The sequence below is a fragment of the Plodia interpunctella genome, chromosome 12 (assembly GCF_027563975.2).
Source record: "Plodia interpunctella isolate USDA-ARS_2022_Savannah chromosome 12, ilPloInte3.2, whole genome shotgun sequence".
NCBI classification, from domain to species: Eukaryota; Metazoa; Arthropoda; class Insecta; order Lepidoptera; family Pyralidae; genus Plodia; species Plodia interpunctella.
In genome coordinates this window covers 9,835,673-9,863,275 of record NC_071305.1, presented here as the reverse complement: position 1 = coordinate 9,863,275, position 27,603 = coordinate 9,835,673, and the positions used below count along the sequence as shown (strand labels likewise).

General features: G+C 38.0%; 1 protein-coding gene across 16 annotated transcripts in view; it reads right to left on the bottom strand.

The window, feature by feature from the left end:
* LOC128674221 (uncharacterized protein) overlaps positions 1-27,603 on the bottom strand; it is a 334,397-nt gene that overhangs the window by 4,594 nt on the left and 302,200 nt on the right. For 8 of the 16 annotated variants that reach the window (XM_053752663.2, XM_053752664.2, XM_053752670.1 and 5 more), the window contains 22 exons: positions 27,143-27,238; positions 24,363-24,551; positions 23,808-23,927; positions 22,051-22,218; positions 21,126-21,225; positions 20,238-20,455; positions 19,380-19,505; positions 14,633-14,744; positions 13,195-13,353; positions 12,535-12,769; positions 11,792-11,999; positions 11,040-11,201; positions 10,475-10,621; positions 9,942-10,086; positions 9,684-9,796; positions 8,957-9,223; positions 4,863-4,982; positions 4,356-4,513; positions 3,754-3,931; positions 2,520-2,675; positions 1,978-2,152; positions 1,166-1,325 (listed from right to left, as the gene is read on the bottom strand). In XM_053752663.2, coding sequence (XP_053608638.1) covers positions 1,166-1,325; positions 1,978-2,152; positions 2,520-2,675; positions 3,754-3,931; positions 4,356-4,513; positions 4,863-4,982; positions 8,957-9,223; positions 9,684-9,796; positions 9,942-10,086; positions 10,475-10,621; positions 11,040-11,201; positions 11,792-11,999; positions 12,535-12,769; positions 13,195-13,353; positions 14,633-14,744; positions 19,380-19,505; positions 20,238-20,455; positions 21,126-21,225; positions 22,051-22,218; positions 23,808-23,927; positions 24,363-24,551; positions 27,143-27,238 — 3,512 coding nt within the window. Of the gene's footprint in view, positions 1-1,165; positions 1,326-1,977; positions 2,153-2,519; positions 2,676-3,753; positions 3,932-4,355; positions 4,514-4,862; positions 4,983-8,956; positions 9,224-9,683; positions 9,797-9,941; positions 10,087-10,474; positions 10,622-11,039; positions 11,202-11,791; positions 12,000-12,534; positions 12,770-13,194; positions 13,354-14,632; positions 14,745-19,379; positions 19,506-20,237; positions 20,456-21,125; positions 21,226-22,050; positions 22,219-23,807; positions 23,928-24,362; positions 24,552-26,680; positions 26,843-27,142; positions 27,239-27,603 lie in introns of those variants that run through there. The other 8 variants (XM_053752665.2, XM_053752677.1, XM_053752676.1 and 5 more) reach the window with 6 other exon arrangements.

The following is a 27,603-nucleotide window of genomic DNA, read 5'->3' as shown; positions in this document are numbered from 1 at the left end:
TACATTCACGACGTTTGAAAGAAAGAAAAATCCTTTATTTAGCACAAAAAAAAAACATGACAGATAACACTGGACATGTAATAGTAGATATAAAAATATTGTACTAAAATGGTCTTCGCTCAGCACGGTGTCGTGGCGTGAGCCGCGACGCTGCTCTTCCGCGAATGCCATAAAAGGGGACACAAAATAAAATAATAAAACATTAGAAGCACAAGAGCAAACACGACGGCTGTAATTATAACAATAAATGGGTCGAGATGAATAGTAAATGCGTGTAATTTTTTCATAATGCTACAACTTTTGGTTGTTTAAAATATAATCTTTTAGATTAATTTTGAAGGATCTATATAAGTTTCTTATGGAGGGTGGGATGTTGTTGCAACATGTTGTTGCAGTGTGTCTGAAACTACCGCGGAATGCAGCAGCTTGATGCGTGGGACAAGTCATGAGATCAGGTACTCGGGCTCTTTGGGTGAATTTTAATTTGTCAAATAAATATGATAGACTTTTGCTTTTAACAATACCAAACAACATAACCGCAAAATGAAGTGCACGACGGGATTCCATTTTCAGTAAATTATATCTATTTAGGTAAGTAGTTACATGAGATCTACAGGGAATCGGGAAACATTTCTAGTTCACGTTTCTAGTTGAATATTGAGTTTGAAGGGTTCAGCGATCTCTACACTAAAGGTGTCATACTTTGTAAACTACTAGAAGAAGGCTTTATGTTATTTTCAATACTAACTGTATATTGCCACAATTTAAAAATAAAACGGTGGCCACGAAAATCCTTGTCTTAAATTATGACTACGTCTTGTATAATGGAAAATTATAATACTTTTACATAAAATCAACTAATGTAGTATATAAATAACTAATAAAGTAATCTCCTGTGGTATATTTTTAGTTTAGATATTGATAAAAAAACTGATAAAATGTGAAGGCGGCACGAGTATGCGGGGTTGGTGATCGACATCGATCTGTATACAATTTTTTACACCTGAATAAGTAGCATAAGCATAAATGCACAAGCCAAGTAACCTAGACAACTGAATGATGCCGGTGGAAGAGAAGAGGAAGGAAACATTTGTTTTGTAGCATTAGCATAATTTTAATTAGGTATATAAAATTCGATGTCAAAAATACTGATCTGAAAAGTTACCTAAGCTCGTCGTTGGACAGCCCAGCCCTGTATCTGTAGGGGTAGAACCTGTGCGCCAGCGGCTGAGCGGCCGCAGCGCGGTCGCCCAGCTCCAGCTGCGCCATCAGCGCGCCCAGCTCCAGCGCCAGCTGTCGCGACACGGGGAAGCGGCCGGCCACCACTGCGACCAATCAATATATCACACACACTGAGCCAGCCCCAATCAATTTGTGTTATGGGACACTGACTCAACGATACTATATTTTGTAACAAATACATATGGAGATAAACATCCAAGACTCGGGCCAATCAGAAAAATATCATTTTCCATCTCGGTTCAGAGGCAAGCACTTTACCACTGCGTCACCGAGGTCATCAAACAGTCAAACAGCATTGTACAGTGGGCGGCAAATAAATCTGACCTTACCTGGATATCACAGGATATTCAGATTTATTTTCCCCAAACTGTACATAAAAAATAGCATAGTAAACAGGTTTCAAAGATGTATGTTAGAGTCCGAGTCGTAGTCGAGAGTTGATAATCGTATTGTGTACCACTAAATATTAGTATTATTTTAGTTTTATCTAATACTAACTAAAGCAAAAGCTAGTATGTATATAAAATAGGTAATCAAAAGTAGGTTTTAGGTATATGAGTTATAAAAACTAAAATAAAGTGGGAGAAGCCCACAGATCTCGCGTATTTGAGGCTAAGTTGGCAGGTCTCCTACGGTAAGATGTTGAAGTATCCCACTGCTGCTCCCCTTTATTCACAAGTCTGTCGACGATATTTGTATCAATCAGTTGAAGGACCTTCGACGAAACATATCTACCTTGGTGGTTGACCTGGTAGCAGAGCAGCAGCCGCTCCCTGTCGGTCTCCGCGCGCACGCAGCTGCGGAAGTGCAAGCGGCTGCGGAACGTGAGTCGGATCACGCGCGAGTTCTCGAACTTGCCCGAGCCCTTCTCGCGCAGTGCCGTCTCCCACTTCGATATCACGTCGCATAACTGGGAAATATACGATTGTTACTAACTAACAGAACAGATAGCCTTCAAATTGTGTTTCACTAATGTTGGATAGTGACAACAACAATCAAAAATGTCACGCGCTGAAGACGAAATTTGCTGCACTTAAAATTCTTGACTAAATTAAGGTCACGAAACAGTTTTACGCCACTTTGAAGACAAGACTGCTGAAGTTCGTTGCGTCGCTTTTTCTTCACAGAAGTCGGCAGTAGTCTTGGCGCAGCATAGTCACAGTGTTTACCGCACTATTCTACTACTTGCTTGACGAAATAAATAAATGATTGGTTGATGCATATCATCCTAAGTTGACTAAAGAGTTTTTAATTAAAATGAAGGTTTAAGCTGGTACCTTCTTGTCCGGCTTGATGTAGTGTTCGAGGTCCTTCTCGATGGGGTCGTCGCTGAACAAGGCGAACCCGGACGCGGCGGCCTCGCGGCAACCCAGCTCCGCGCTCAGCGTCGACAGGAACTCCTCCACTGTCGTCGACCCGTCGAAGCTTATCACCTGTCACCAAACATTACATGTCATTACAAAAATCGAGAACAATCTGATAATTTAAGAGGCCTGCTGGCTTGTTTACAGAATTGTTTACAAATATTTGTCTATGGCTCTGGGTGAGTTGTGCGCGTTTCTGTGTTTGTGTTTGTAGCGACTTCTACAAGCATGAGATGACGACTGCACGGCGCTATGAACAAGATTTTCACGCCTGCGCCACACGGCCGTCACTGCATTTCTGCGAGCGTTGAGACAGATCGAACATATTTATGCAGTGGACCCCTGGCGGCAATCGGCGTAAAATAATCGCAATTTGTGATTGGTTATCATCATTTCTTATACGATTCAAATGTTAACTTTGGTAATAAAAAGCCGTGTAAATCTGTCAAAATATAGTCTGATTTCTACTACAGTTCGAGTTTCATTTCTGCAGTATACTCTCCAACATGTTCATCGCACCCGCGATACATGCTTAGTGTGGGCCGTTAAGTGTTGTCAATTTATTTATTGTAACACTACAATACTTAACACGCAAGCTAAAACAGCTTAAGACAGATATAGTCATATTTAATCTTACGTGTTTATCTCTCACGCAGCAGACTGAGTCAAAAGTTGTGAAATTTGATGATCACATTTACATGTAGGTTAATCTACATGTCATAAAAGCATTAGTCATGAATAAACATGGTATCATCTCAACTTTTAGTTCAATCATTCACCTAATACCCGATATTACAGGTACATGGTAGGTGGGTCAATGTCAGCATAGATTTTGTACGCGCGATTGGATGAGTTAGCAGATCGAGTCAAGTGATCGATTCAACAGTCGCGACGGCCACACCCGACCAGCAGGCTTAGCCAAGTGTCGAACGCTCAGAAACTATTCAAATTTACGCTACGCTAACGCTTTATCGACAACGATAATATTTTTTAAATAAGATTGTTCCTGTAACTCGATCAAACAACGTACAATAAAGTCCTGCTGAAAAATGTTCTTGCTGAATTTCGCCTTTACTCTTAAAGATTTAATCAGGTAATTACTAACAGACAATGCACATTCGAAACTGGAGGTAGAAAGAGAGCTCACCTGATAAGTGTTGTTGAGCATGTGCACGGGGATGGCGTGCGGCAGACAGTGGTGGTAGGGGTTCTTAAGCAGGATGGAGAGCACCTCCATGCGCGAGGGCTTGGCCTCACGGGCGCCGTTGCGGATCGTGCGCTCCAGCGCGCGTGCGCAGTACGCCGCGTACTTGCCGCACTCCGTCCTGGGGGTGGGAGATATGAGAACATTACTATATTCACACATACACTACACAATAATATAATCAAGAATCTATGTTAACTATACATATTATACATCTGTTTTGTTATAGGGCGAGTATACATTTTTAAATAAATCGGAGCTATCAAATGCAAGACCGTGGTGAATATTCTTGATTTTTGTTACTCATGAGTACTGCATTATTTTCGAGAAAATAAGCCGCGTGCTGAATTCTAAAGCAAGAAGATCATCAAAAGTCAGTATGATGAAAAATGGTAATAAAACAAAAATATAATCTAAACTAATCACTTTTTATTTTATCTAAATTTATTAAGCGGAATTAAGCTTTTTATAGTTGAAGCGATGCGAGCTCTGAACAAATCTGTCTGTATATCTGTATTGGTCCAGTGCACACAATGAGTACATACTTGGAGTCGGCGTGCCTGGTGAGATGCAGCTTGAGGTACCACAGCAGACGGTTGTTGCGCGGCACGAACAGACTGACGGCCAGGGCCAGCAGCTGCCAGCCCTGCACGAAGCTGTAGCTCGGGGGGTTGCTCTTGCAGTCCACTGACAGCAGCGGCGTCTGCAATCAATGTTCCACCATTGTCTTACTTTCCAGTTAACATGTATTTCGGAGGGTATATTACGAATTGGACATGACAGATCTGTCTCTTACAGATTCAGCTTCCAAAGCATCAATAGCTTTAATTAGCTAAAATATAACTTGATGTTGTAAAAACAAATGCTCTCTTTTACCATATCTTGATAACCGTGACCCCTTTATGTAGGTAAATGGTATAAAACTGCCTTTCTCATATGACTTAACATATTTATGGACGACCTATTGGCTTCATGAAATGCTTCGTATATTTGACATGACAAGGGTTCAAGTATGTACTGTGGTCAGTACCTTAACCTCCTGTCCCCATTACCTGTACGGAGCTGGGCGAGCCCGCGGCGGTGAGCTGGGCGTCGGCCTTGTGGTCGCCGGCGACGGAGGCGGCGCCCGAGTCGCAAGTGAACAACGACTGCGTCGCGCACAGCAGCAGTTGCTACAAATGAAATGTTGGCGTCGGTCGAGGGTCCGCGGGTGACTACTGCGCATTGCTGGGGAGTGCTTTTACTGGGCTGGGATTTACTTTTCAGGTATATTTTAAAAAATGTTTATTAAATGTGTATCATGTAGTAATTATGGGGCTGAGATGTTGAGTTTGGTAGCATTATAGTGTTAATTTTATTAATCGATGTTAAATATTGAATAGTATAAAACGTTTGATGTTTATATGAGATTGAGATTGTGTTTAGTATCATTTAATTTTATTGATATATGTAATGAATTGTGTATGTTTAATTGATGTATTTATATTTGATCAAAAAGTCATTATATCGATCGGCATTTTAGCGATCTGTGACGAATCATGAAGTGGGGAAGAAAGTTCTATTTACATTTTTATTTTTGCAATATCTGAATGGATCCTAGCCTGGCTTGATGGCAGTCGGGACCAAGGGCTTTACTTGCCTCACGTATATTATTGATTCCCATCACTATCAAAGAAATCAATAAAGACACAAACTAGTGGCGAGTAATTAAAGTCACCCATATTTAGGTGTTTAACACGTGATAGCTCTTTATACGTACACGTTAAGTTGATCCCCGGGAGATCAGAAAGCAAGCTCATTAGGTATGTCCCGGCTGCCATCTGGCGGTCGTTATACATCCACCACGTCCATTGTGGTTGACAAACACCGACCCCAGGCTGTGCTAGTCGTAGACCTAGCTTGCAGCCGACTCGAGAAGTAGTTACCCATTTGCACAAGTATATACATAGGAAAGAAACCGCAGTATTAGGGCGTGTGCGATAGTTTTGTCTATGGCTGTGTTTAGTTATCAATTAGGCCAGTTTTACCACGGAGATCCCAACCAGTAATATTTACAGTTTTTACAAAGGTAGTGTGAAATGACATTAAGTATAACTGCATAAAGTCTCAAGTACATTGTACATTTATTTAACTTTTACTTGCTAGCGTGTTTTGGATCATAAATGCTAAATCATATTTAAAATATAATGTTTTTTCAACTTAAGTATAATATTGACATCAAAATAAAACTACAGCAACTTTCGAAGCAATCAACAAAATATAATTGAATGTTTAATTATAAGTGTAAATCTATTAAATCTAACTCGATCCACCTATTTGAAACAACAGTCTCTCATTAAAAGTATGGACAATGATTCGCTATACGCCTCTATCACCGTCTTTGTCGTACAATTCCACTGATTTATTTATTTAATATTATTCGTGTCAATGCCTCGGTCGGGCACATTTCAGATGTAATTATCATTTGATATATAATTTAGTATGCAGTTATTCTTGAGTGACTTAATCTTATTCTCACACACTTACCTCTCGCTATACTAGGAGTTTTATATTAATATACACGTAGAATAATTTAAAAATAAACAGTCTAGAATGCAACATCAACCTTTCATAACAAAGGAGATGGAAGAGTGCGAGGAACTAGCTATGATAGAGTATGAATGAAAGAGATGGCAACATTCCCTAAGTCTAGAGGATGAGGGTAAACATTCTTGGATAACTTCGATAAAAAAATGGGGGAAAATGTACACCAACATTCCATTTGAAGTTCGCAACGAAAACCGTTTTATTTTTGTTATGGCAACATTGCTAATATGAAAAGTTTGCATGGATTTAGTAACTGTGTACGTTTTTAGTAACCATAAAAGCGAAAGGTACTTACTCTCATGACTAAAGCAGAATATTATTTACTATAATACGAATACATTAGTAATGATTACTTTAAGGACCCTCTTTAACTTTCTATTAGTAAAATAATATTTTTAGTTTGTAATTTTCGCACTTTAAAATGGTTACTTTTTGTATAGAATTTACTAAATACAAGTAACTTTAGTGACAAAAATGATGTCAAAATTTCGAAATATTGGTCTAAGATTGTCATAAAAGCGGTCTCAAAATATATAATTTATTGAATCAATTAATAATTTTATTGATAAACAAATAACGCCAATCATTCATTAAATTACATTAAATTCTTAGCAATAATATCTAAATTATAATTGTCTGTAACTAATACGAGACCACTTTTTACAGAAATCCAAGCTTTACAATATTTCGACGTTGCCATAACATATATAGATCAAGTTGGAATACAACCTCTTACCATATATTACAAACCAATTTGTACACTATACCCTTGTAGATAAAGTACAATTTTGCATTTCATTGAAGCCAATGTTCACATCCACAAATTCCAAATTGATCACCACACGTAGCGTTTAGGATAATAGCAACACTCAAAGCTACTAAACTATGGTTTGTTAGTGTATATTCAAATCATAATGTTTACGCAAATCTATATCGAAGCTTACACACGACTAAATACTCAAAAGGCATTGTTAAGAGATAATTATAGAAAACATGAGAATTTCTTATGAACCTTCTTGTTACTGACACGTATACTGTTAGAGACAGTTAATGATATTTATTCCGCAAAATGCCTTTGAGTTTTGGTCGTTTTATCAGAGTGCTTAGTGCGAGTACTAATTTCAAATTCGATCGCGTTTATTTTTGGCATGCGGAGGCAGGCAACCACACACAGTGGGGCGCTGTGACAACAACGTCGCAATGTGATTGATCGACTGCGTTCGGATACGAAAACTAAACGCGATCGTGAACGTTCACTCTGAGTTAAATGTTTATACAGGAAAATCTACATATTCTCAAAATAAACAGTCATCAATATAATGAAAATTAAATTTAGTCATTAATGTGATGCTGATGATAGATGAATGATGATTTAGGAATTTTATCGCTCACAGATTAAGACTGCCAAGGCGCACACTCGCGCCAATATTAAGAAAATCAGAATACCACAGATTATGCTGTTGATGATGACGCCAGTGAGCAAGGAGCGCCCTCAAACGTCAATATAATATTCAATAAACAGTCAAGTCAAAATGTCCAAAAGCTTGATCAAGGTTTTTTTAAAGTCCAACTTTGATATGTGAGCAAAAAAATCTCTAAACATTATTTACATGAGAGATGATTCTAAAAATACCAAGATTCGAATAAAGTATATTGTATCCATGATATATTACTACGTGAGCGTGAAGTGGAGATGATGTGGTTATATATGATGACACATGAGAAAAGCTTGAAAGCATCGCTTAGCTGAAGCTTTGCGAATATTAAGTTAAAATTTTGTGTATAATGTATGTTTTTTCGTCAACATAAAAATATTTAAACATGGATTTTGTTGTTTTTTTTTTCAGTATTTGTCGTAATTGTTACTTATGGTAATACTAAAAGCCATGCTTTTATTTAGTTTGTCACGCGTGGTCGCCTTCACACTAGTGAGTGTGTAGTTTTATCTAAGAATCATTCATAACATATAACTAGCGTAATGGCGGCCTTAGAACAGCTTTTATGAATTTGCGATTCATTAAAATTGTTCGATTTGGTGAACAAAAAAGTTAACTTAAAGCCGGGTCCGCTGCGCCATGTTTTGAACAGAACATAAGTTACAACGATAAAATTATGTTTTTGAACAATGTTCTGTTCAAAACATGGCGCAGCGGACCCGCCTTAAGAGTGATTCTGGAATTATAAAATTTTTTAGTATTTGCTTTTATAATTAAAGTCAATATTACAGAAACACTCTTTGTAGAAGTGGCTGATGGTGTATTTAATATTTTAGGACAATTGGTTGATACACAAATTCATGATAAATTCTAAGTTTATGTTTAATATTTTATTTTATTGTTATTAAACTCAAAATATTATTTAGTCAGTCGCGACTTGCGTTTTGCTGTTCACTGACATCTAAGAATGTATTATAATAAAAAAACTTTTAAATCCTAACAAATCAAATAAAAAATCGCGATTTAAAACACAAAGAAACTAATACAAAAACACGACACCATCAAATACTTCAGGCAAAAATAAAAATAAAAGAAAAAAAACATGAAAAACAAAAGTGACTTACATTCTTAAGCTTGGCGGCCTTAACGTTAAGCCTAGCGGTTCCGTGGGCGTGCTGCGAGTGCTGCGGATGATGAGGATGGTGCGGATGCTGCGTTACCTGCACGCCCGCGCGCGGCGCATGCGGCGCCGTCTGGCGACACAGCGCCGCGCTGAGCTCCGCCTGCAGCTCGGCCACGTCCAGACATTGCTGCAGCGCGTTCTGCGCCAGCACCACGTGGTAGTCGATGCCCGCCTGCTCCACCGCCACGGACATGAACAGCTGCACGCACTGCACGGTCACACGATACATATCACATCGCTATCTCACTTCGTGGAACACGCGTCAATTTTTCTTTATGTACTTACTTAAATTAATAGAACAAATCACACAGATTGAGCTAGCCTCAAAGTAAGTTCGAGACTTGTGTTATGGGATACTAACTCAACTATACTATATTTTATAACAAATACATATATAGGTAAACATCCAAGACCCGGGGCAATCAGAAAAAAATCATTTTCCATCATGACCCGACCGGGGATCGAACCCGGGACCCCTCGGTTCAGAGGCAAGCACTTTACGACTGCGCCACCGAGGTCGTCAAATAATATAATACAGGCGAAAATTTATGACTACAAATTCGAGTACGCGTAAATATTAATGGGATATATATAAAATATAACCTAAAACGGCAAAATATTATGGTGATATTACCACAGAAATAAATTCCAAGAGCACAAATTCAAACCTTAAACAACTTTAAAGCTTCAGCCTGCAGCGCCTCTGAATTGAGCGAAGTGAGTGGCGAAGTGATGTTCTCTTTGGAGTACAACAACGTCGGGTGCCGCCACAGCACGCAATCTGGAAACATACAAGTTTAATATGAGAATATCAGAAGTTGATTCTACTAATGGTTAGGTCATATGTAATTAACAAAGTCTCAATTTCGGACGTGCTTCGTCCACGTTTTATAGAAATGTTTTACTAGTGTAGAGAGTCAACTGACTGGGGTCCCCGTCGGTCTCCATGAGCTTCTGCACGAGCTGCTCGAAGTGTGTGCCGCAGCCGCGGCCGCCGCCGCTCACCACCGTCAGGTGGTACAGCCACGAGTCCTTGTCCGCCTTGTTGCCGAACAGCAGGTACGTCGGACCCTGCGCACGAACAGAGGATCTATAAAGCCTGTTTGTCTGTTTAGTGTTATAAAAAAAATATCTAGAACCCGATGATGTCATGTCATACGTCATATTTGAAATTATATAATACTAACTGCGCCCCGATGCTTCGAGAATTACGCGATAAATTATTACTTAGTACACAAATCGTATAAAAAAGGAACGTAAGAAATCCATGAAACGAGCGAGAAACGTAGGCGAAACCAATCACGACAAATTCAGTGTCGACCAAAAAGCGTTTTAATTATACTTTAAAGAGAACAAAAAATACTATATTACTTTAAATAAAATCAATCAATCAATCAAAATGACACTTGATTGTCGGTGTTCAATGTATTGAAACATTTGACAGGTAATGACAACTGACCCCGGTTCCCTGGTGCTGCGGCTGGGGGTAGATGGCGACGGTGAGGTGCGCGGCGACGTCGTCAGCCTTGTCCTCGGAGTCTGAGTCTGACGCGTGCTCCACGTCCTCCACGCGCGCGTCGCGCATGTTGATCTGTCCCACGGGGTTCTGACCGCAACCAAACAATATTTATACGAATTTAAAAAAGAATTTTGAAAGAATGACCATAGTTTGCCTTCGACAGAGATTGCTATTCAAATCAATGTAACTGGGTTAATATCTAGTCTGAAGCGGTAGTGGTTACGATCGTAAGCCCGTGATCGAAAAGCCCCATGTTCGAATCCAACACGTGCCACACGGTTATGTATATCAATTTGACTCGTGTATAGTAGTTTTCATAAACCCATTTGCATCCGGTGAAGGGGAATATCGTGAGGAAACCTGCACATCGGTTGACAATTTAAGTTTACTAATACGTATGCGATTATTTTCAGCAGACGCGTTAGTTGATCGCACAATGTCAGATGCCTTTAGACGACTTGAATAGAATCCGCCAGCAATGCGATGAACACGGCAAGAAAGAGACCTGGTCTCCCGGCGCCCTGAAGTACAGGAACATCTTCCCGATGAGCACGCACCAGCTGCGCCGCGCGTGCCCGTGCTTCACCTTGGTGAGCCAGCCCTGCAGCGTGGGCTTGCTGTGTTCCTTGCTCAGCAGCAGCTTGGTGGCGTTGCGTCGTTGGACGTTCTGGTTACGTCAATATTGCTATTCATATCGACTTGAACAAATTCGCCGCTAGGGGCGCTGGTGTTGCGAAAGGTTGGTGTTCAAAGAAAACGTTGTCGTTAGTTCGACAACACAAACGTTAAAATGTTGGTGGCTTTAGCATTATTAGCTAACTAGTTGTTCGTCGCGAACTAAGATCTGGCGAACACAATACATTTTAGAAAATTGTGAATATTTCAGAAACGGATTAAACGATTTTGATGCCCAACGAACTTGAAAATTCAAAAAATGTTCTTTTGTCCCAAGTAGAATTAAAGAATAAAAATAGTTGCTTCCTTTACTTGTTTCATCATCGCGTACCTATTTAGCAAAAATTGCATTGTCGAGAAAACCATTTACAATTTAACGTAATAATGAGACAAAACAGTCAAATTATCTGATGAGATTAAACATTTTCGTAAATAAATGGAACACCCGCTACTTAAAGTACAATTCAATCTGTAACTTACTATCTTTTATCTTTAGAAAATAGTTATTATTAAAAAAAAAAATTTTTGCTCAACAAAAATACCAATAACAAAAAATACAAAAACGAAGTCTCCATTGGTCACCTGCAGAACCCTGATCCAGTCCTCCATGGTGGCCTGGCTGTCGGCGGTGAGGTAGTAGGTCCTGGTGCCGGTGTAGATCTCGAAGGTGGCGGCGCCCTCGTTCCGCGAGATCTTGCAGGCCTCGCCCAGCGCCAGCTGACCCGCGGGCTTGCGGCTCACGTCCGACTGGGACTTCCAGTACGATAGGGTGCCGTTCTTTAGGACGAACCTGTCAGGGAAAAGTGACAAAACCTTTAAAATCTAATCATTAAAATAATTCACTACGCAGGTACTTATTTTTGTGTGATTCCGGGTTTCATTCGGGTCTGGGATCGTATCGTCGTAAAAAATTATCTTTGAAATTTTGAAGACTCAGCTGTGATTTTACATCCGGTGGCCTGATGTTTATTCTTTATGGGAATGCTATTGTTGCTTATTTGCCAACATTGTGTCTCCTAGCTTGGTGCATATGGAGTGGTTTTATTATAGAGCAGATTACTCCTTTTACATAATTAATTAAACATAATGTACTACTCTGTCAAATCAATCTTAGACTTGGCTTTCAATATATTCCACTATTTCTTTCCTTTCAATTTGGCAGATGTTTTTCCAAAGCGTCATGATTTCTTGGAGAATCAGCGTCAACTCCCGTCCCAGTTTTGTTCGATACCCACTCCTTTCCAAAGATGGTCAGGTTTCCATGAAACGCCCATCCTGAAGAGTCGACGTAAAAACTTTCATTCATCATGAAGCTGTTAACTCACCATCTCTTCCTCCAGGTCTTCAGCTTGCCGCCCAGCTTGGCCAGATGTCCGCTCTTCTCGAGCGCGTCCAGCTTGCGCGGTGAGTCAGAGGGGGGCGCGCGCGCGGGCGCGGGCGCGGGCGCGGGGAGCGAGGCAGAGGCGGACGGGGAGGGGGAGGGGGAGGGGGAGGTGACGCTCGAGCGCGCGTCCGGTGGGATGGCGTAGTCGTCCGACATGCCCGACTCGAACGACGTGTCTGTGTGGACACGGACGTACATTTATATATCGTACGCAGAGTAAGCAATACACCACGTCATATCTTCCATACGAAAGATAAGACGTGCGAATTAGAAACTAGCTGCGCCCGTGAGAATTTCAAGATAAAAAGTACCCTAAAAGCCAATTTCATAACAATTCGTCCAGTAAATTTTGCGTGAGAGTAACAAACATGCACACACACATACATCCTTACAAACTCGCATTTATAATATTAGTAAGATACATGAGAAAAACAGAATAGAATAAGCTTTATTGGCTACATGAAACGAGACAGAATGCTGACATGTTTTGTCCCTCATCGCATGCCCACTTATAAATATAAAACCCAATCTTGTAGCGGATAGCATGCTCCTCTTTGTTTCTTTCTTCCTTATGAATAGAAGTGTGTGGTCGGAGTCTCACCCCTGGTGCGAGGCTGCCGGCCGGGGTCGCCGCTGCTGCAGCGCTTGGCGGGGCTGAGGCTGGAGCTGGTCTTGACGCTCTTGGAGGGGGAGCTGGCGCTGAGGCTGGTGTCGGAGGAGCTGGGCGCGGCCGGCAGGTTCACGTTGTTGATGGCCGGCGCTGATACATTACTATGCTTACTTTGGGCCACACGTATTCATAAATAAATGAATATATTAGGGCAAATCGGAAGAAGCGGTGGTAGTGTAATGGTTAAGACGCCCGCCTGTAGATCGAAAGGTCCCAGGTTGGAATCCTACTCGTGCCACATGAGTTTGTATACCAATCTGACTCATGTATAGTCGTTTTCATCGACCACTTGCTTCCGGTGAAGGAAAACATCGTGAGAAAACCTGTGTGCACTGGTTGATTATTAACTTGTGTGTGAAATGGAGAAGGCAATGGCAAACCACTCTATTAATAATGCCAAGAAAGTTGTTACGTGTGTTTCATTCCACGTAATGACCACGACCCTCAGCCATGAAGAATACGACTATGAAGAGAGGACATATCACACAAATTGAGCTAGCCCCAAAGTTCGAGGACTTGTGTTATGGGATACTAACTGAGAAGAAGATCATTTTCCATCATGACCCGACCGGGGATCGAATTAATTGTTGTCATATTAAATACTAGCTTTTGCCCGCGGCTTCGCACGCATGTATTTCAGTTCTTAAAAGGAATCGAAGTAAAATTCCAGTTATTCTTTTATCGCGTATTCTAAGACTGGTAAAATTTATTTATTACTATGATTCAAATTCGTATTTTTGTCATTTTGTTCAATTCAAGTTCAAATCCCCGTTTCCTGCTACGATATCCGCTACGTGTCTCGTTCCGAAATGTGTCCTGTCCCGTTTCCTACAAATTGTCCCATGTATTTTCCCGCAACGTGCCCCAACCCATTTCCCGTTACATGTCCCACTCCCGCATCTTTATTCCTTCGGTCGCCAATATAAAAAGACTTGAAGGTCACCCTGGACCATCATGGGACTGCATCAGGTGTTCCAGATCTTCGATCTTTATACCTCAACAGAAAATGCTCATCAGACTGAACATTTTTTGTTAAGTGGTCATTTTTATATTTCCTATAGTTTAGCTGTACCATTATGGCTACATCAGGTGTCCCAGATTTGCGATTTTTATACCTTATTACCTGTATTTAATGTACAGAAAATTTATTTTCTAGTGTTTTATTATATGTATATATCATTTTCAAATCGTATACGGTAGTTCTCAGAGCGTTTCGACCGCTGCGACCGCGCTGTCAATTTTCTTGAGAAAGGATTCATTCCCAATTCAAACCAATCATTCGCAAAATTGACATCACCACAGAATACAGATCAATTATTTTAAATTTAGAACTTGTAAGTAACAAAATAAAAGGTTTAGTAGCACTCACCAAGTATGTGATGTGGCGTGTTGTGTACCGTGACGCCCATGGTCTCCTCGCCGTCCGAGGAGTCGTCCGAGGAGTCGCCCGTGAACGGCATCGATCTGATTTGACTGGCGCGCTGGGGAGGGAAATCACTTTACAACAGGGTATATACTCGCACTAAAATACTTATTCAACGCATCCAAACCTCATGTGCTAGATATTGTTTCCCGATTCCCCGTAGATCTCATGTAACTCCTTACCTAAATAGATTTAATTTACTGAAAATGGAATCCCGTCGTGCACTTCATTTTGCGGTTATGTTGTTTCGTATTGTTAAAAGCAAAAGTCTATCAGACAAATTAAAATTCACCCAAAGAGCCCGAGTACCTGATCTCATGACTTGTCCCACGCATCAAGCTGCTGCATTCCGCGGTAGTTTCAGACACACTGCAACAACATGTTGCAACAACATCCCACCCCCCATAAGAAACTTATATAGATCCTTCAAAATTTAACTAAAAGATTATCGGGTTAAAGAACTTTATTCTCATTAAGACACAAAGCCACTTACATGAGAATTAATTTTAGGGTAACAATAATGTTCGAAACACTTAATAAAGAACAGATCACTAAACAATTAATAAAAACAAAAAATAAATGAATATTTTGTAACTTTAAATTTAAGTAACTACTTATAAATTTAAAACAATTATTTTGTTACAATTATAGATTTAAAATATGCTGGGCTAATTTACTTTTAAAAGCACCAAGAGATTTGACACTTTTTATATCCGATGGTAGTTTGTTAAAAATCTGTGCTCCCTCAAACGTAAACATTCGCTTGCCGTACTTTGTGCGAACTTTGGGTAGAACAAGGTAACTAGCCCGTCGTGTGAGTCGCTTAGTCACGTGTTTTGTTTGTGTGAGTGTGATCGAGGTGTGGATGGTCTTGTTTAATACTTTACGTACGAGTATGCATGTGTGGTATTTATACAATTGTTGGAGAGTCATAAGTTTGGTTTCTTTATAGACTTTAGTACAAGAGCTAAGGTATGGATAATGAAATAGCAATTTTATAATTTTATTTTGTGCAATTTGTAATTTAGCAAGTCTAGTCTTTGAAGCGGAACCCCATATCTCAATCTGATAAATAAGATGTGATTTTACCATAGCATTATAGATAGATAATCGTAATTTTCGAGGGAAACAACGAACAACTCCGCGTAATGAAGCCATTAATGCTAATAGCTTTTTTTTTAAATAATCTATTTGAAATTGCCATGTCAGTTGGTTATCTATCCTCAATCCCAGGTATTTTTCATTAGATTTTTCATTTAAGGGGATATTATTAATAGTTAATTTATTGTATAGTGGGATTTGTTTATTTTTAGCTTTGAAAATAATATATGAGGTTTTGGATATATTTATCGTGAGAAGATTTGTCTGAAGCCAGCTAAAAAGAACGTCAAGATCTTGTTGAACACGTGGAATTATTTCAGTTATCTTAGGGCCGAAGTAAAATAAGCATGTATCATCTGCGTATAGAGTAAGATGACCTTGTAGCCCTAAATCTTGTACATCATTGATATAAACGAGAAAGAGTAATGGACCCAAGATCGATCCCTGAGGGATTCCGTATGTAACCGGAAGTGGTGTACTTTCGTATTCATTAATTTTGACGATTTGACTGCGATCCCTAAGGTAAGACTCGAACATTTTGAGGGCAATGCCTGTTATACCGATTCGTTGAAGTTTTTTCAGTAAAATTTCATGACTAACTGTGTCAAAAGCCTTCTTAAAATCAATGAAAACACCAAGTACTATATTTTTTCCATCTATATTGCTTTTGATTTTTGTGACTAAGTCTACTGTAGCTGCTAATGTATTACTTTTGGGTCTAAAGCCAAATTGACGGTCCGAAATTATTTCATGTGAATCTAAATGTTCTATTAGGCGTTTGTAAAGAACCTTTTCTAATATTTTTGACAATACTGGCAGGACAGAGATCGGTCTATAGTTTCCGGGATCGGCTTTGGAGCCTGATTTGTGTATTGGAGTAACTTTGGCTGTTTTCATTGATTCGGGAAAGTATCCTATGATTAGCAGATCGTTAAGGCGGTCAGTTTATCGACTATTAGAGGTTTTAGGCATTTTAGTGCTTTGGTACTAATTCCATCGATACCAGTGCTAGTGTTAGAATCCAAACTGTCGATGATTTCAGATATTTCTTCAACAGTACAAGGTGTTAAAGTTGTGAGCCCATTGATGTTTGTTGTTGATTGTGTGTGTATATTTGTTTGATTTTGGTGTAAGTTTTTTGAGATAATTTCATTTGCCAGTAGTGAACCAATTGTGGAGAAGTATTCATTAAATGTATTACAAATTTCTAATGGCTCGACAATAGTTTTATTTTTGATTGAAAGTTTTGGGGGAGCACAGTTCTGTTTAATTTCATTTTTAGCAAGATTATTTATAAGTTTCCACGTCTTCTTCGGCTTTCCATCACATTTTCTAAATTCGTTGTAGTAATATTCTGCCTTTTTGTTTTTAATCTCAGCAGCCACAGAGTCGTTTTTTGTATTATAAGCTTCTTGCAGAATTTTGTTCTTTGGATCTTTTTTTAAGTTCGCCCAAAGCACATTTCTCGCGTTAATTTCTTGTAAAATACTACTTTGTATCCAGTCATCTTGGGGTAGGTTTAGTGTTTTGTATCTTTGCTTTGGTTGATGCTTTCTTTAATCTTTGTTTCAAGTTGAGCAAAACTTATCTTATCTCTATCAATAATAGTATTTTCCATAAATTTGTATAGTTTATCATAGTTTAGCCCTTTATAAACAACACGTTGCTTTGGAAGAGGTTTATACCTTTTGAGTTCAAAATGTATCTGTTTATGGTCGGTCAGTGGTGATTCTATGATAGTAAAATTGTAAGTATTATTTTTAAGATTAGAACTGATATGATCAATGATAGATTGTTTTGTTGTTGTTTCTCTTGTACAGTACTGAGTTTTTATTTTATTTAGAATTTTGTAGCCTGATTCTTTTAGTGTATCTAGATATGGCTTTCGTTTCTTTTTTGTCCTATTTTCTTTTTCAACTGTCTTCTCTTTCAATAAGTTGATGTTAAAGTCTCCAAAGAGTAGACCTCTTTTTCGTGATTGTATCTGTATATCGAGTGCATCCAGAAAATCGTTTATATTAGTATCACCAGGATAATACACCAAACCAATCTCCAGCGCCAGTTTCTCTAACTTAATCCATAAATAGTTATTACCGCCAGAGTACAGCGATTCAATTACGCAATGCTTCAAATCATTGTGAATAAAAGCAGAAACTCCACCTCCAGTTTTGTCTGTTCTAATATTGTAATGATGAGTATAACTAGGAATTTGGTATTTAAGGGCATGCTCTTCATTTTTAAACCATGTTTCAGTGAGCAAGACTACATGTACTGTATGAGTCATTATCCGTAGTATGCATTGTAATTCATCGAATCTTCCTTTAGCACTTATACTCCGGGCATTCATGTAGAAGAAATTTATACCAGACTTAGAGGTAAGGATATCAGTGTACTTGTTAACAATGGAAAAGTTGTTACTAGGTGTGTTCGTAGTGATTGTTGATTTTGATTGAGATGATTTTAGTTTTTTTACTCGGGTTTAGTTATTTGAGGAATTCCTTTTACATATTTTATTATCAGATCTTTCTCACCATCTTCATGATTATATTTTAAACAACCAAAAGTTGTAGCATTATGAAAAAATTACACGCATTTACTATTCATCTCGACCCATTTATTGTTATAATTACAGCCGTCGTGTTTGCTCTTGTGCTTCTAATGTTTTATTATTTTATTTTGTGTCTCCTTTTATGGCATTCGCGGAAGAGCAGCGTCGCGGCTCACGCCACGACACCGTGCTGAGCGAAGACCATTTTAGTACAATATTTTTATATCTACTATTACATGTCCAGTGTTATCTGACATGTTTTTTTTTGTGCTAAATAAACGATTTTTTCTTTCTTCTTCTTTCTAGATGTCATTTTTTTTGTGACTATTCGAAGGGCCCTATTCATGAAGGACTTATATTATTAGAATAATCAGTGAAAATAATACGTGTAAATTAATGTGAAAATTTGAGTGCTTACAAAGATATGACAAAAACGATATCACACATTTTCGCACTCGTCCAAAATGACACTTAACCTCACTATAGAGAATTTCTTTGGGGAAAAAGCTGTTTCTATGTTCGATATTGCGTTTATGACGATGATTTCATAACAAAAGTGAGAATTCATCGTAAGATATCATATCGTAAAAATTTTAGTTTTTTTACGATAGTTGAGTTTAAATTCATAATTTAATCTATTATTTTTTAATATTGACTTTCCAACTAACTTTAAATCTGTAATATAATGATCCAGCTACATTGCTACAGTCTATGAATTAACACAATGATTTTATTTAGAATATACATATTTACTAAATTTTACCAAACTTGTCATCTAATTATATCTATTCTATTATTCATCCATCACTATATTGTAAAAACTTCCTAACATATAAAAATAAGCCAGGTCTATCTATATGAACTAGATGAAGCGATAAAGTAATAAAACTACCGAACAGATTTTTGTTCTTTATTCATTCATCTATGTATGTATAAACGATCGGGAACAAATTCTCTAAATACCAGTGAAAACTGCATCTAAATCAACTTTGTTCTATATTAGTGTATGTAGTGATTATAGAAGAATGAATACAACAAACTGACCCCTTTGACAGTAGCGTAGACTGGTACGGATATGTCCTGGTAGCTGGTGGAGTCGGGCAGCGGGCGGGGGCACGGGGGGGGGCTCAGTTCTTCCTCCACTGATTGTTGGAGGCCGTCGTCCGCCACCTGGAGGCAGGAACAGATAGATAGATGTGTTCAATCTACTGAACAATGTATCTACACTAAAGTAGGTAAAAAGTGTCAATTCAATATATCATCATAGCTAATTTTAGTCAATCAAATCATATTCAATAAACTTTATATAATGTGAAATAATACCAACGTAGCTGAATACTAAAATTGTACATTTTGGTATTCAGCTACGTTGGTATTATTTCACAAAACACCTCTCATCATTATCATCAAGCGCAGACGTGGTGATCAACCCCTACAACATGAAAGCGTGTACCTATTTGATGCTACAAATACATACAAAGAAATTAAATAGATAAATAAGATAAACGTGAAACGTGAACAGCGGCCTAATTATACACTTTAACTTTCCTAAGAAAATTGTACTGTTTATTGATGAAAATCGTAGTATTATAGGTAGTTGAAATTATAGCGTTCATACAGACAGACAAACATACTGCGACAGCCCGACTTCCTTTTTGTAATACGTATGGTGTGTGTTGTACTCATTATTACCTTTAGGGCAATTAACAGATTTTCAACCATATAGGTATGAGTGTGTCTGTAATATAACAATTCTTACAAACCTAATATAAAATAAAAAGTCCCATGTTGCGTCTGTCTGTTTGTGTGAACGCGATAAACTGAAAAATTCAGGTGTTTAATACAGTTTCACCCGTAAATAAACAAAAAATGTCGTGGAAACCAATAGAAGTAGACACCGACCTGGTATATCTTGGCCTCCCAGCTGGGGAACCTGTGCAGCGGCGGCGTGGGCGGGCGCGGCGCGTCGTCCGCGCAGGAGTCCCCGGTGGAGGAGCCCCCGCGGCTGCGCCCCTGCCCCTGCCCCTGCCCCTGCCCCTGCCCCGGCCCCTGTCCCTGCCCCTGCCCCTGCCCCTGCACCACCACGCTCACCGCGCCCGTCGCCCACGCTGGCGTGCGCTCTGGGGCACAAAGCATTATATATCACTAGCTGTCCCCGCGGCTTCGCCCACGTTCATTTTCCGGGATATAATATACCCTATGTCCTTCTCCACACTTCAAACTACATGTATGCGAAATTTCAAGAAGATTGGTTGATAGATAGAACGTGAAGAGGTAACAAACAAACTTACTTTAGCAATTATAATACCTAATTCCTGCATTATGCCACTACTAGCTGTTGTATTTCTTTGTGAAAGCGGAAACAGAGATGATTTTCATACAAACGTTCACATCACATTATAGCTGTTTGTTTGATTTTTCACAAAAAAAAAACCCCTGTATTTGAACGGGGTCTCCTCTATATGCATACCAAATTTCATCAAAATCTATCTACTATGACGAACTTTATAATTAATACTTTTTATTTCTATATAAATACATTTTTACTTGTACAAAAATAGTAAATTTGTTTTTAGTTTTTATTATAATTATGTAATAATTGATATTGAATTTAACCTTGTGACTAGTTTTAAAATATCATGCCGGCCCCATACAAATGAATGAACATCGCGTAGTTTGTATAAGAGCTTTCATTTACAGCAATGAAAAACCAAGAATGTACCGAATCCGCCGCAATTCGGCAAATATTATTAGGTATGGCGACGATGTAAAGCCGGAATTAAATGTTACCTCTACTGGGCGTGTATATTTCAGCGTAGTCGTGCGTGGTGTCGCCATCTGTTGATGTGTTTGGCGTTGTCGGCAGCACCACTAATTTTTCTACAGCCGTCTGAAAAGAAAGAAAACATTTATACCTACATTATTATATATTTATACTTACTATACATTTATATTTATTGACAAGACAGAGTTTGTTATTGATTTGATACTAGAACCTTTTGATGGTACTTAGTGTACCACCAAAAGGTTCTAGTATCAAATCAGAATGCCACCAGATATATTTGGACAATCAAGAAATAAAATTTAAAACATACGGCAAGAAGAATTGAAATCATTTTAGTAAGAAGTTACTATGTAGTGGCTCGTTTCCTGAAACTCACGAGAAATCTTCGAAGCAACAGTGATTACGCATATTTTGAGTTTAAGTGTTCTACCCTACCCTACACTTTGCTTTGCTTTCCTTCTTGAGATCATCCATCGAACTGTTCTTCTATATCTTTTTATTTTAATTTTTTTTTGTCTATTTATTTAATACTGTTAAGTTTACTGCACCTCTTAGTTTACTTGTGTCTCTTTCCATCCAAAGGTTGGCTGGAAGAAATTGCATTAGCGATAAGTCCGCCTTTGCACTCATTATGTTTGAATATCTTGTTGTAACTGTACTCTTTTGTGAATGGTGCAATAAAGAGTTTATCTATCTATCTATCTATCTGCACAGTCAAAAATGAAAATTTTCCACAAGTTTTTATTGATGTATAAGCGTGAACATTTCGGTCACGCTTAATGCAATGTCGTGGAAACTAAAGTCACATGTGATATATAAACTTTATAGGATGAGTAGAAGTAGTTGAAATTTAACTAGCAAGATATGATTGCAGACAGACAAACATCGTGACAGGTGGAAGTAAATAAAAGCTTATAAAAAGATGCTTACCGCTAAATCGTCAGCTAACAGACTGGCCGTGGTGCGTTCGTCCATGGTTCTGTTCATGGTGTGGACCGGCGGGCTGGCGGCGCCGGCGAGGGTCGCGGTGCCGATGGACAGGTTCCGTCGGTGCCGCGCCGGCGTGCTGTAGTGGGGCTCGGAGTTTGTGATGGGGAGCTGGAAGAGATAGCTTGATATCAATAAATCATTATATAGGACATGTCGCTCAGATGAAGTCAGCCCCAAAGTAAATCCGAGACTTGTGTTCGTTGAGGGACACTAACTCTACGATACTATATTGATATAGATAAACATCCAAGTCCCAGTTTGTTTGGCCCAAGCATGGTGCAGTATCCTCACAACATATGTAATTGGTTTATGATATTATTACGTACGTGTTGTACATTTAGCTTTTTATTTATATATTTATATATATTTTGTGTGACAATTTTCAATAATTTTATTGGAAATTCAACTTTTATTTTATTTATTCATTCAAATTTTGACATTTTTAATAATGATGTAAATTCGTCCTCCTAATTTTTAATATATGTATAAGACCTATATTTGTTAATTGACGTCCTTGGAGAAAAGGCTGCGGTGAAGTTTGTTGCGCCGCTTCTTCTTCACCTGCACTTTGGAAGCCGGCAGTAGACTTAGTTTAAGTAATTTTTGACGTCAATAAGTGATGTATATCATCCTAAATTGAATAAATAATTTTGAATTCGAATTTGAATTTGAACCCAGGTCAACCAGAAAATCGATCATTTTCCTTCTTGACCTGAGCGAGGATCGAACCTCCAGTGTAGCAGCCCAGGGTGATTTTTGACTAAATTGTAATTATTTCTCAATAAGTTAAATACGAAACACACATAACGACTTTCTCCACAGACACAAAATGTATTTATCAAGGTAAAGTTAATCAGTATTTTAGAGAAAAAAAAAAACTTACCATTGCGATTTACCATTAGTATAAACATGTGACCACAACATAACATTGACAGTGGAAAACTTAATACTTAAAACTAAAAACTTATTGACATGATAAATGAAATATCTAGAACACAATACACTTATAGCTTAATTTGCAAAATAATCTTGAAAATCGTCAAAGTAATTCAAGATCAAGTCTGATGTAGAAGCAATGAACGAATCCTAGAGAATAGAAGAAATGTGCGAGCCTTACAATAAAGATGAGCAAATATAGGTGAGGCGGTCATTAACATGACAGAAAACCATATGGAACACAAAAGGAATTGAATATGCTATAAAAGATGTGCACAAACAACAGTAACATAATAGCAAAAGAATCCAGCCACCCTATTGGTGCTGCCTGTACATTGGACCAAAATTAAATGGGGAAAATAATAAGAATTAATTTTCAGGAATAGCATATGTGCATAACAGGGGTGACAAAACAGAATTAGAGTCCAGCAAGCCTAAGGGGAAACATAATGAGAACTGATTTTTAGGAATAAGAAATATGCACAAAAAGGGTGACCGAAGAACAACTTAAAAAGTCCAGCACCCTATAAGCACGGCATCAATATAGGCCAATAATTAAATGGGGGATGTATAAAAGGGATTGAGTTTTAGGATAATAAAAGTTCACAAAAAGGGCAACAGAACAGCTAAAGAATTACCCTATAGGTACTAAAATTGAATGAGGGAAATATACACAAAATAAAAATTTCAAGAATAAGAAAGGTGCACAAATGTGAAAAGATAAGCAACATAAGAGTCCAGCATCCAGGTTCTGCCTCTACCTGGGGCCCTTCGAGGCTCTCGGACCGCCGGCGGCTGGAGGCCGCGAGGCCGGAGGGGGCTCGCGAGGGCCCGTCCTCGCTCCTCACCTCCAGCGAGAGGCTTGCCCGAGTGGGCAGAAACTGATGGGTTAAGGTGACATGTAGATTGTAAGTTTTAAGACATGTTATTTTTCAAATCAACAAATTATATGGAGATGTAAAGCTCATGGCACATGTCTCCTTGTTTCAATTAGCTTGTTGACGTGTCTCACTGCTTGGCAAAGGCCTGCCTTCCATTTCCATAAATCTCTGTTGAGTTGAATTAAATTTTTAATTTAATAATTATATTTCAAATTGTGGTAGGTCCCAATCCATCCTTGAGATTCATTACCACAATTTGCTAGATATCATTTTTTATGAATTTGTTTATTTAATTTTTCAAAAATACATATTATTACGATGATACAATAGCCATCACTATACAACATTATCCGCCAGGTTTATTAATGTTCTTTTTGTTTTTTACAAATTTCACAGAGGTCTAGACTAATGCCAAATAGATCAAAATATACTCACGGCACAATTCCTGCTACCCTGAGAAGCTATATGGTTCCTCAGCAACTCCAACTGTTGGTTACACCGGTCGTTTTGTTCCCGTAACAGCTGATTCTGCTGCTCCAGTTCCCGGAGCTTGTTGGTCACCCACTCCTTGATCCGGGCTGCCTTTGCTTCCACCTGCTTCGCGTCTTGGAGTCTGAGCTGCTTCTGGAAACATTGTCCTTTGTTGTAGCATGTTTTTTTCAATCATTTATTCACATACAAAAAAAATCCATACAGTTAAAGGATATGTGCCATTTTAAAACACTCCCAGGTTTTATCGGACTCTGTAAAACTACATTTCAACTAATAGGATTTTTAGTCCTAATATCAAATGTTTATTCACTATTTTGGTACCCACATCCTAAATTAAGTCTTGAAAAATGTATGTAGTACGAGGGCTGCTATTTATGTATCCGGAATAACAAAATTAAACAAACATATATTATTACATATGGTTTTATTGTTTCTCGAAGTATTCTCCGCGATGATCTATGCACTTCTGCATACGATGAAACCAATTTTCAAAGCACTTTTTCCATTCTGATTGAGGTATGTCCAAAACGTGTGTTTTGAACGCATCAACGGCCTCTTCGCGGCTCGAAAAACGTTGACCACGTAATTTATTTTTAATGTTTGGAAATAAATAAAAATCATTGGGTGCCAGGTCGGGGCTGTACGGCGGATGACCCGTCAATTCAATCTTTTGACCCTCCAAAAAATTATTTGTTTCAGCCGACTTGTGGCAGCTAGCATTGTCGTGATGAAGTATGATTCTGCGTTGTGGGTTGTTCTTTCGTATTTTTTCAAAGACTTCTGGCTAACAAATGGTGGTGTACCATTCAGAATTAACCATCCTACTATTCTCTAGTGGCACTGTAGCTACATGTCCGTTGATACCAAAAAAACAAGCCACCATTTGCTTTAAAGTGCTTCTCGCACGAACAACTTTTGTTGGATTCGGTTCATCTTGAAAGACCCACACCGTTGACTGCTGTTTAGTTTCAGGGTCATAAGCATAGATCCAGGTTTCGTCACCTGTGTAGATATTATAAACAGCTTTTGACGTGTCACGGTTGTATTTTATAATCATTTTCTTACACCAGTCGACACGAGCCTGTTTTTGATCTACGCTCAAGTTGTGCGGAATCCAACGCGAACAAATTTTTTTAACAATTAAATGTTCGTGTAATATCGCGTGTATACTCGTCATACTAATGCCCAGAGACGCCTCTATCTCGCGGTATGTAACATGACGATCTTGCATTACTAATTGTCGCACAGCATCAATATTTTGTTGTACCACTACCGATTTAGGACGACCCTCCTTAATTTCATCCGTGAGCATAGACCGTCCACGTTGAAATTCCTTAAACCAATAATACACAGTGGTTTTCGATGGTGCTTCATCTCCAAAAGTTAAAATCAGTTGTTCGATGCACTGTTTTTGAGTTAATCCACGCCGAAAATCATAATAAATCATCGCGCGAAAATGTTCACGAGTTAAATCCATGGCAATGAAGACAAGCTATTTTCAAAATTGGCGCCAATTGAAAAAAACAAATGACAGGGACATGAAAAATATTTATTCTCTAGCCGAAGAGTTCTATTTTCAAATGTTGTAATTACTTTTTAAATATTCTAGAATTATTGGCCAGTTCCGGATACATAAATAGCAGCCCTCGTAATGATAAAAATGTAATGCAAATATTTAGGCTACTAAAAACTTAGATGACCAAGAGTGTTTAGGTTAAATTGTTTTGTTATTTTTAACTACAAATTGTGTCATATATTCATTCATGTGGTCAACAATAGAAGAATGAGATGAGAACTTAGGAGTTGCTTGGTTCCCTGTCTCATGAGATCAATAATGTTTCAACAAGTGATGTTCCTATAGGGAATGGATTTCTTTTATTACAAAATTATAATATTTCTACCCTTTTAAAGTGAATGTCCAAGACATTCAATTCTAATAAAATAATACAGACCTAAACAAGAAAAGATTTTTCAACATGTTTAGTAAATTTAAAAAGAAATTTAGTATAAGGTAGAGAAAAAATACTCACTTAGAAATAAAATCAGGAACTTAATTAAACTTCTGTTTTGGTATAAATCGAATGGTAAAGTAAGTTACAAATGTTTGACATACATAATAAGTAAGTACCTTTATGTACTTAATTGAAACTTAAAAGAAATATTTTACAATCACATACAATATACCATTGACCTTATTACATAATAATAATGAAAAAAGAAATTGAGGGTGAAAGCAGAAACTTATAAAAGTAGGTAAGTACCTGCATTTTGGTAGGCTAAGTAGCACATTCATGATTATGTTTCACACAATAGTATCTCAACATTTTTATTGGAAAATGATTTGATTGCATATTATAAACATTACTCTATGTTAAATAATCATTTTAGTAAATTGTTTAATACAGAAAACACAAAATAATATAGATAAACAAAACAAAAATGCTTTGTTTATTTTGTTCTATTCCATTTACAAAAATACAAATTTGACTTTGACAGTTTGACGTCACGCACGTCACACGTCACACGTCACACACAGAACAACTTTCTAATCTATCCCGTTCCGATGCGTTCCCACTTTCTAAATTGCAAAACCTGAAAAAAAGTCCTTGGTCATCCGAATAGATGAATCGAACTGAATTCTCAAATGAAATAATACAAACAGTGACGATAAAAATTATTAATATTTTGTTTCTGTTGTTTTTAAATATAATGCAGTACTTTACCTGTTCTTCTATTTGCCCCTCTAATCGTGATATGGCTCTTGGTGCCCCGTCAGCGCCCGTTGGCCAATCGCACAGCCTCTGCTCCATGGCGCGGACCTGTAACCAAACAAAAATACATTTAGTTAGTGGTTAAACTATTCTTACTTTTATGATGAATTTGCGGAATTCATGAGATATCATAGTAGAGTCATATCAGTTTGTTGTGCCAGACTCCTATCAGACAAACCACAGTACTATGAAGTTTATATTATATATATATATATATATAGTTATATCTATGTGGGACAAGGAAACACCTGCACGAACACAATTTACTGTCATTGATACAAAAATTTTTTTTTGACACAGAAAGCGTTTTCTTTAGTCGTAATTAAAAATTTTCACATTGAATTAATTATCCGTACCTAAATATTTATTTATTGCTAAGCAGAGATTTGAAAACTTTTATTTAGAAATAAATT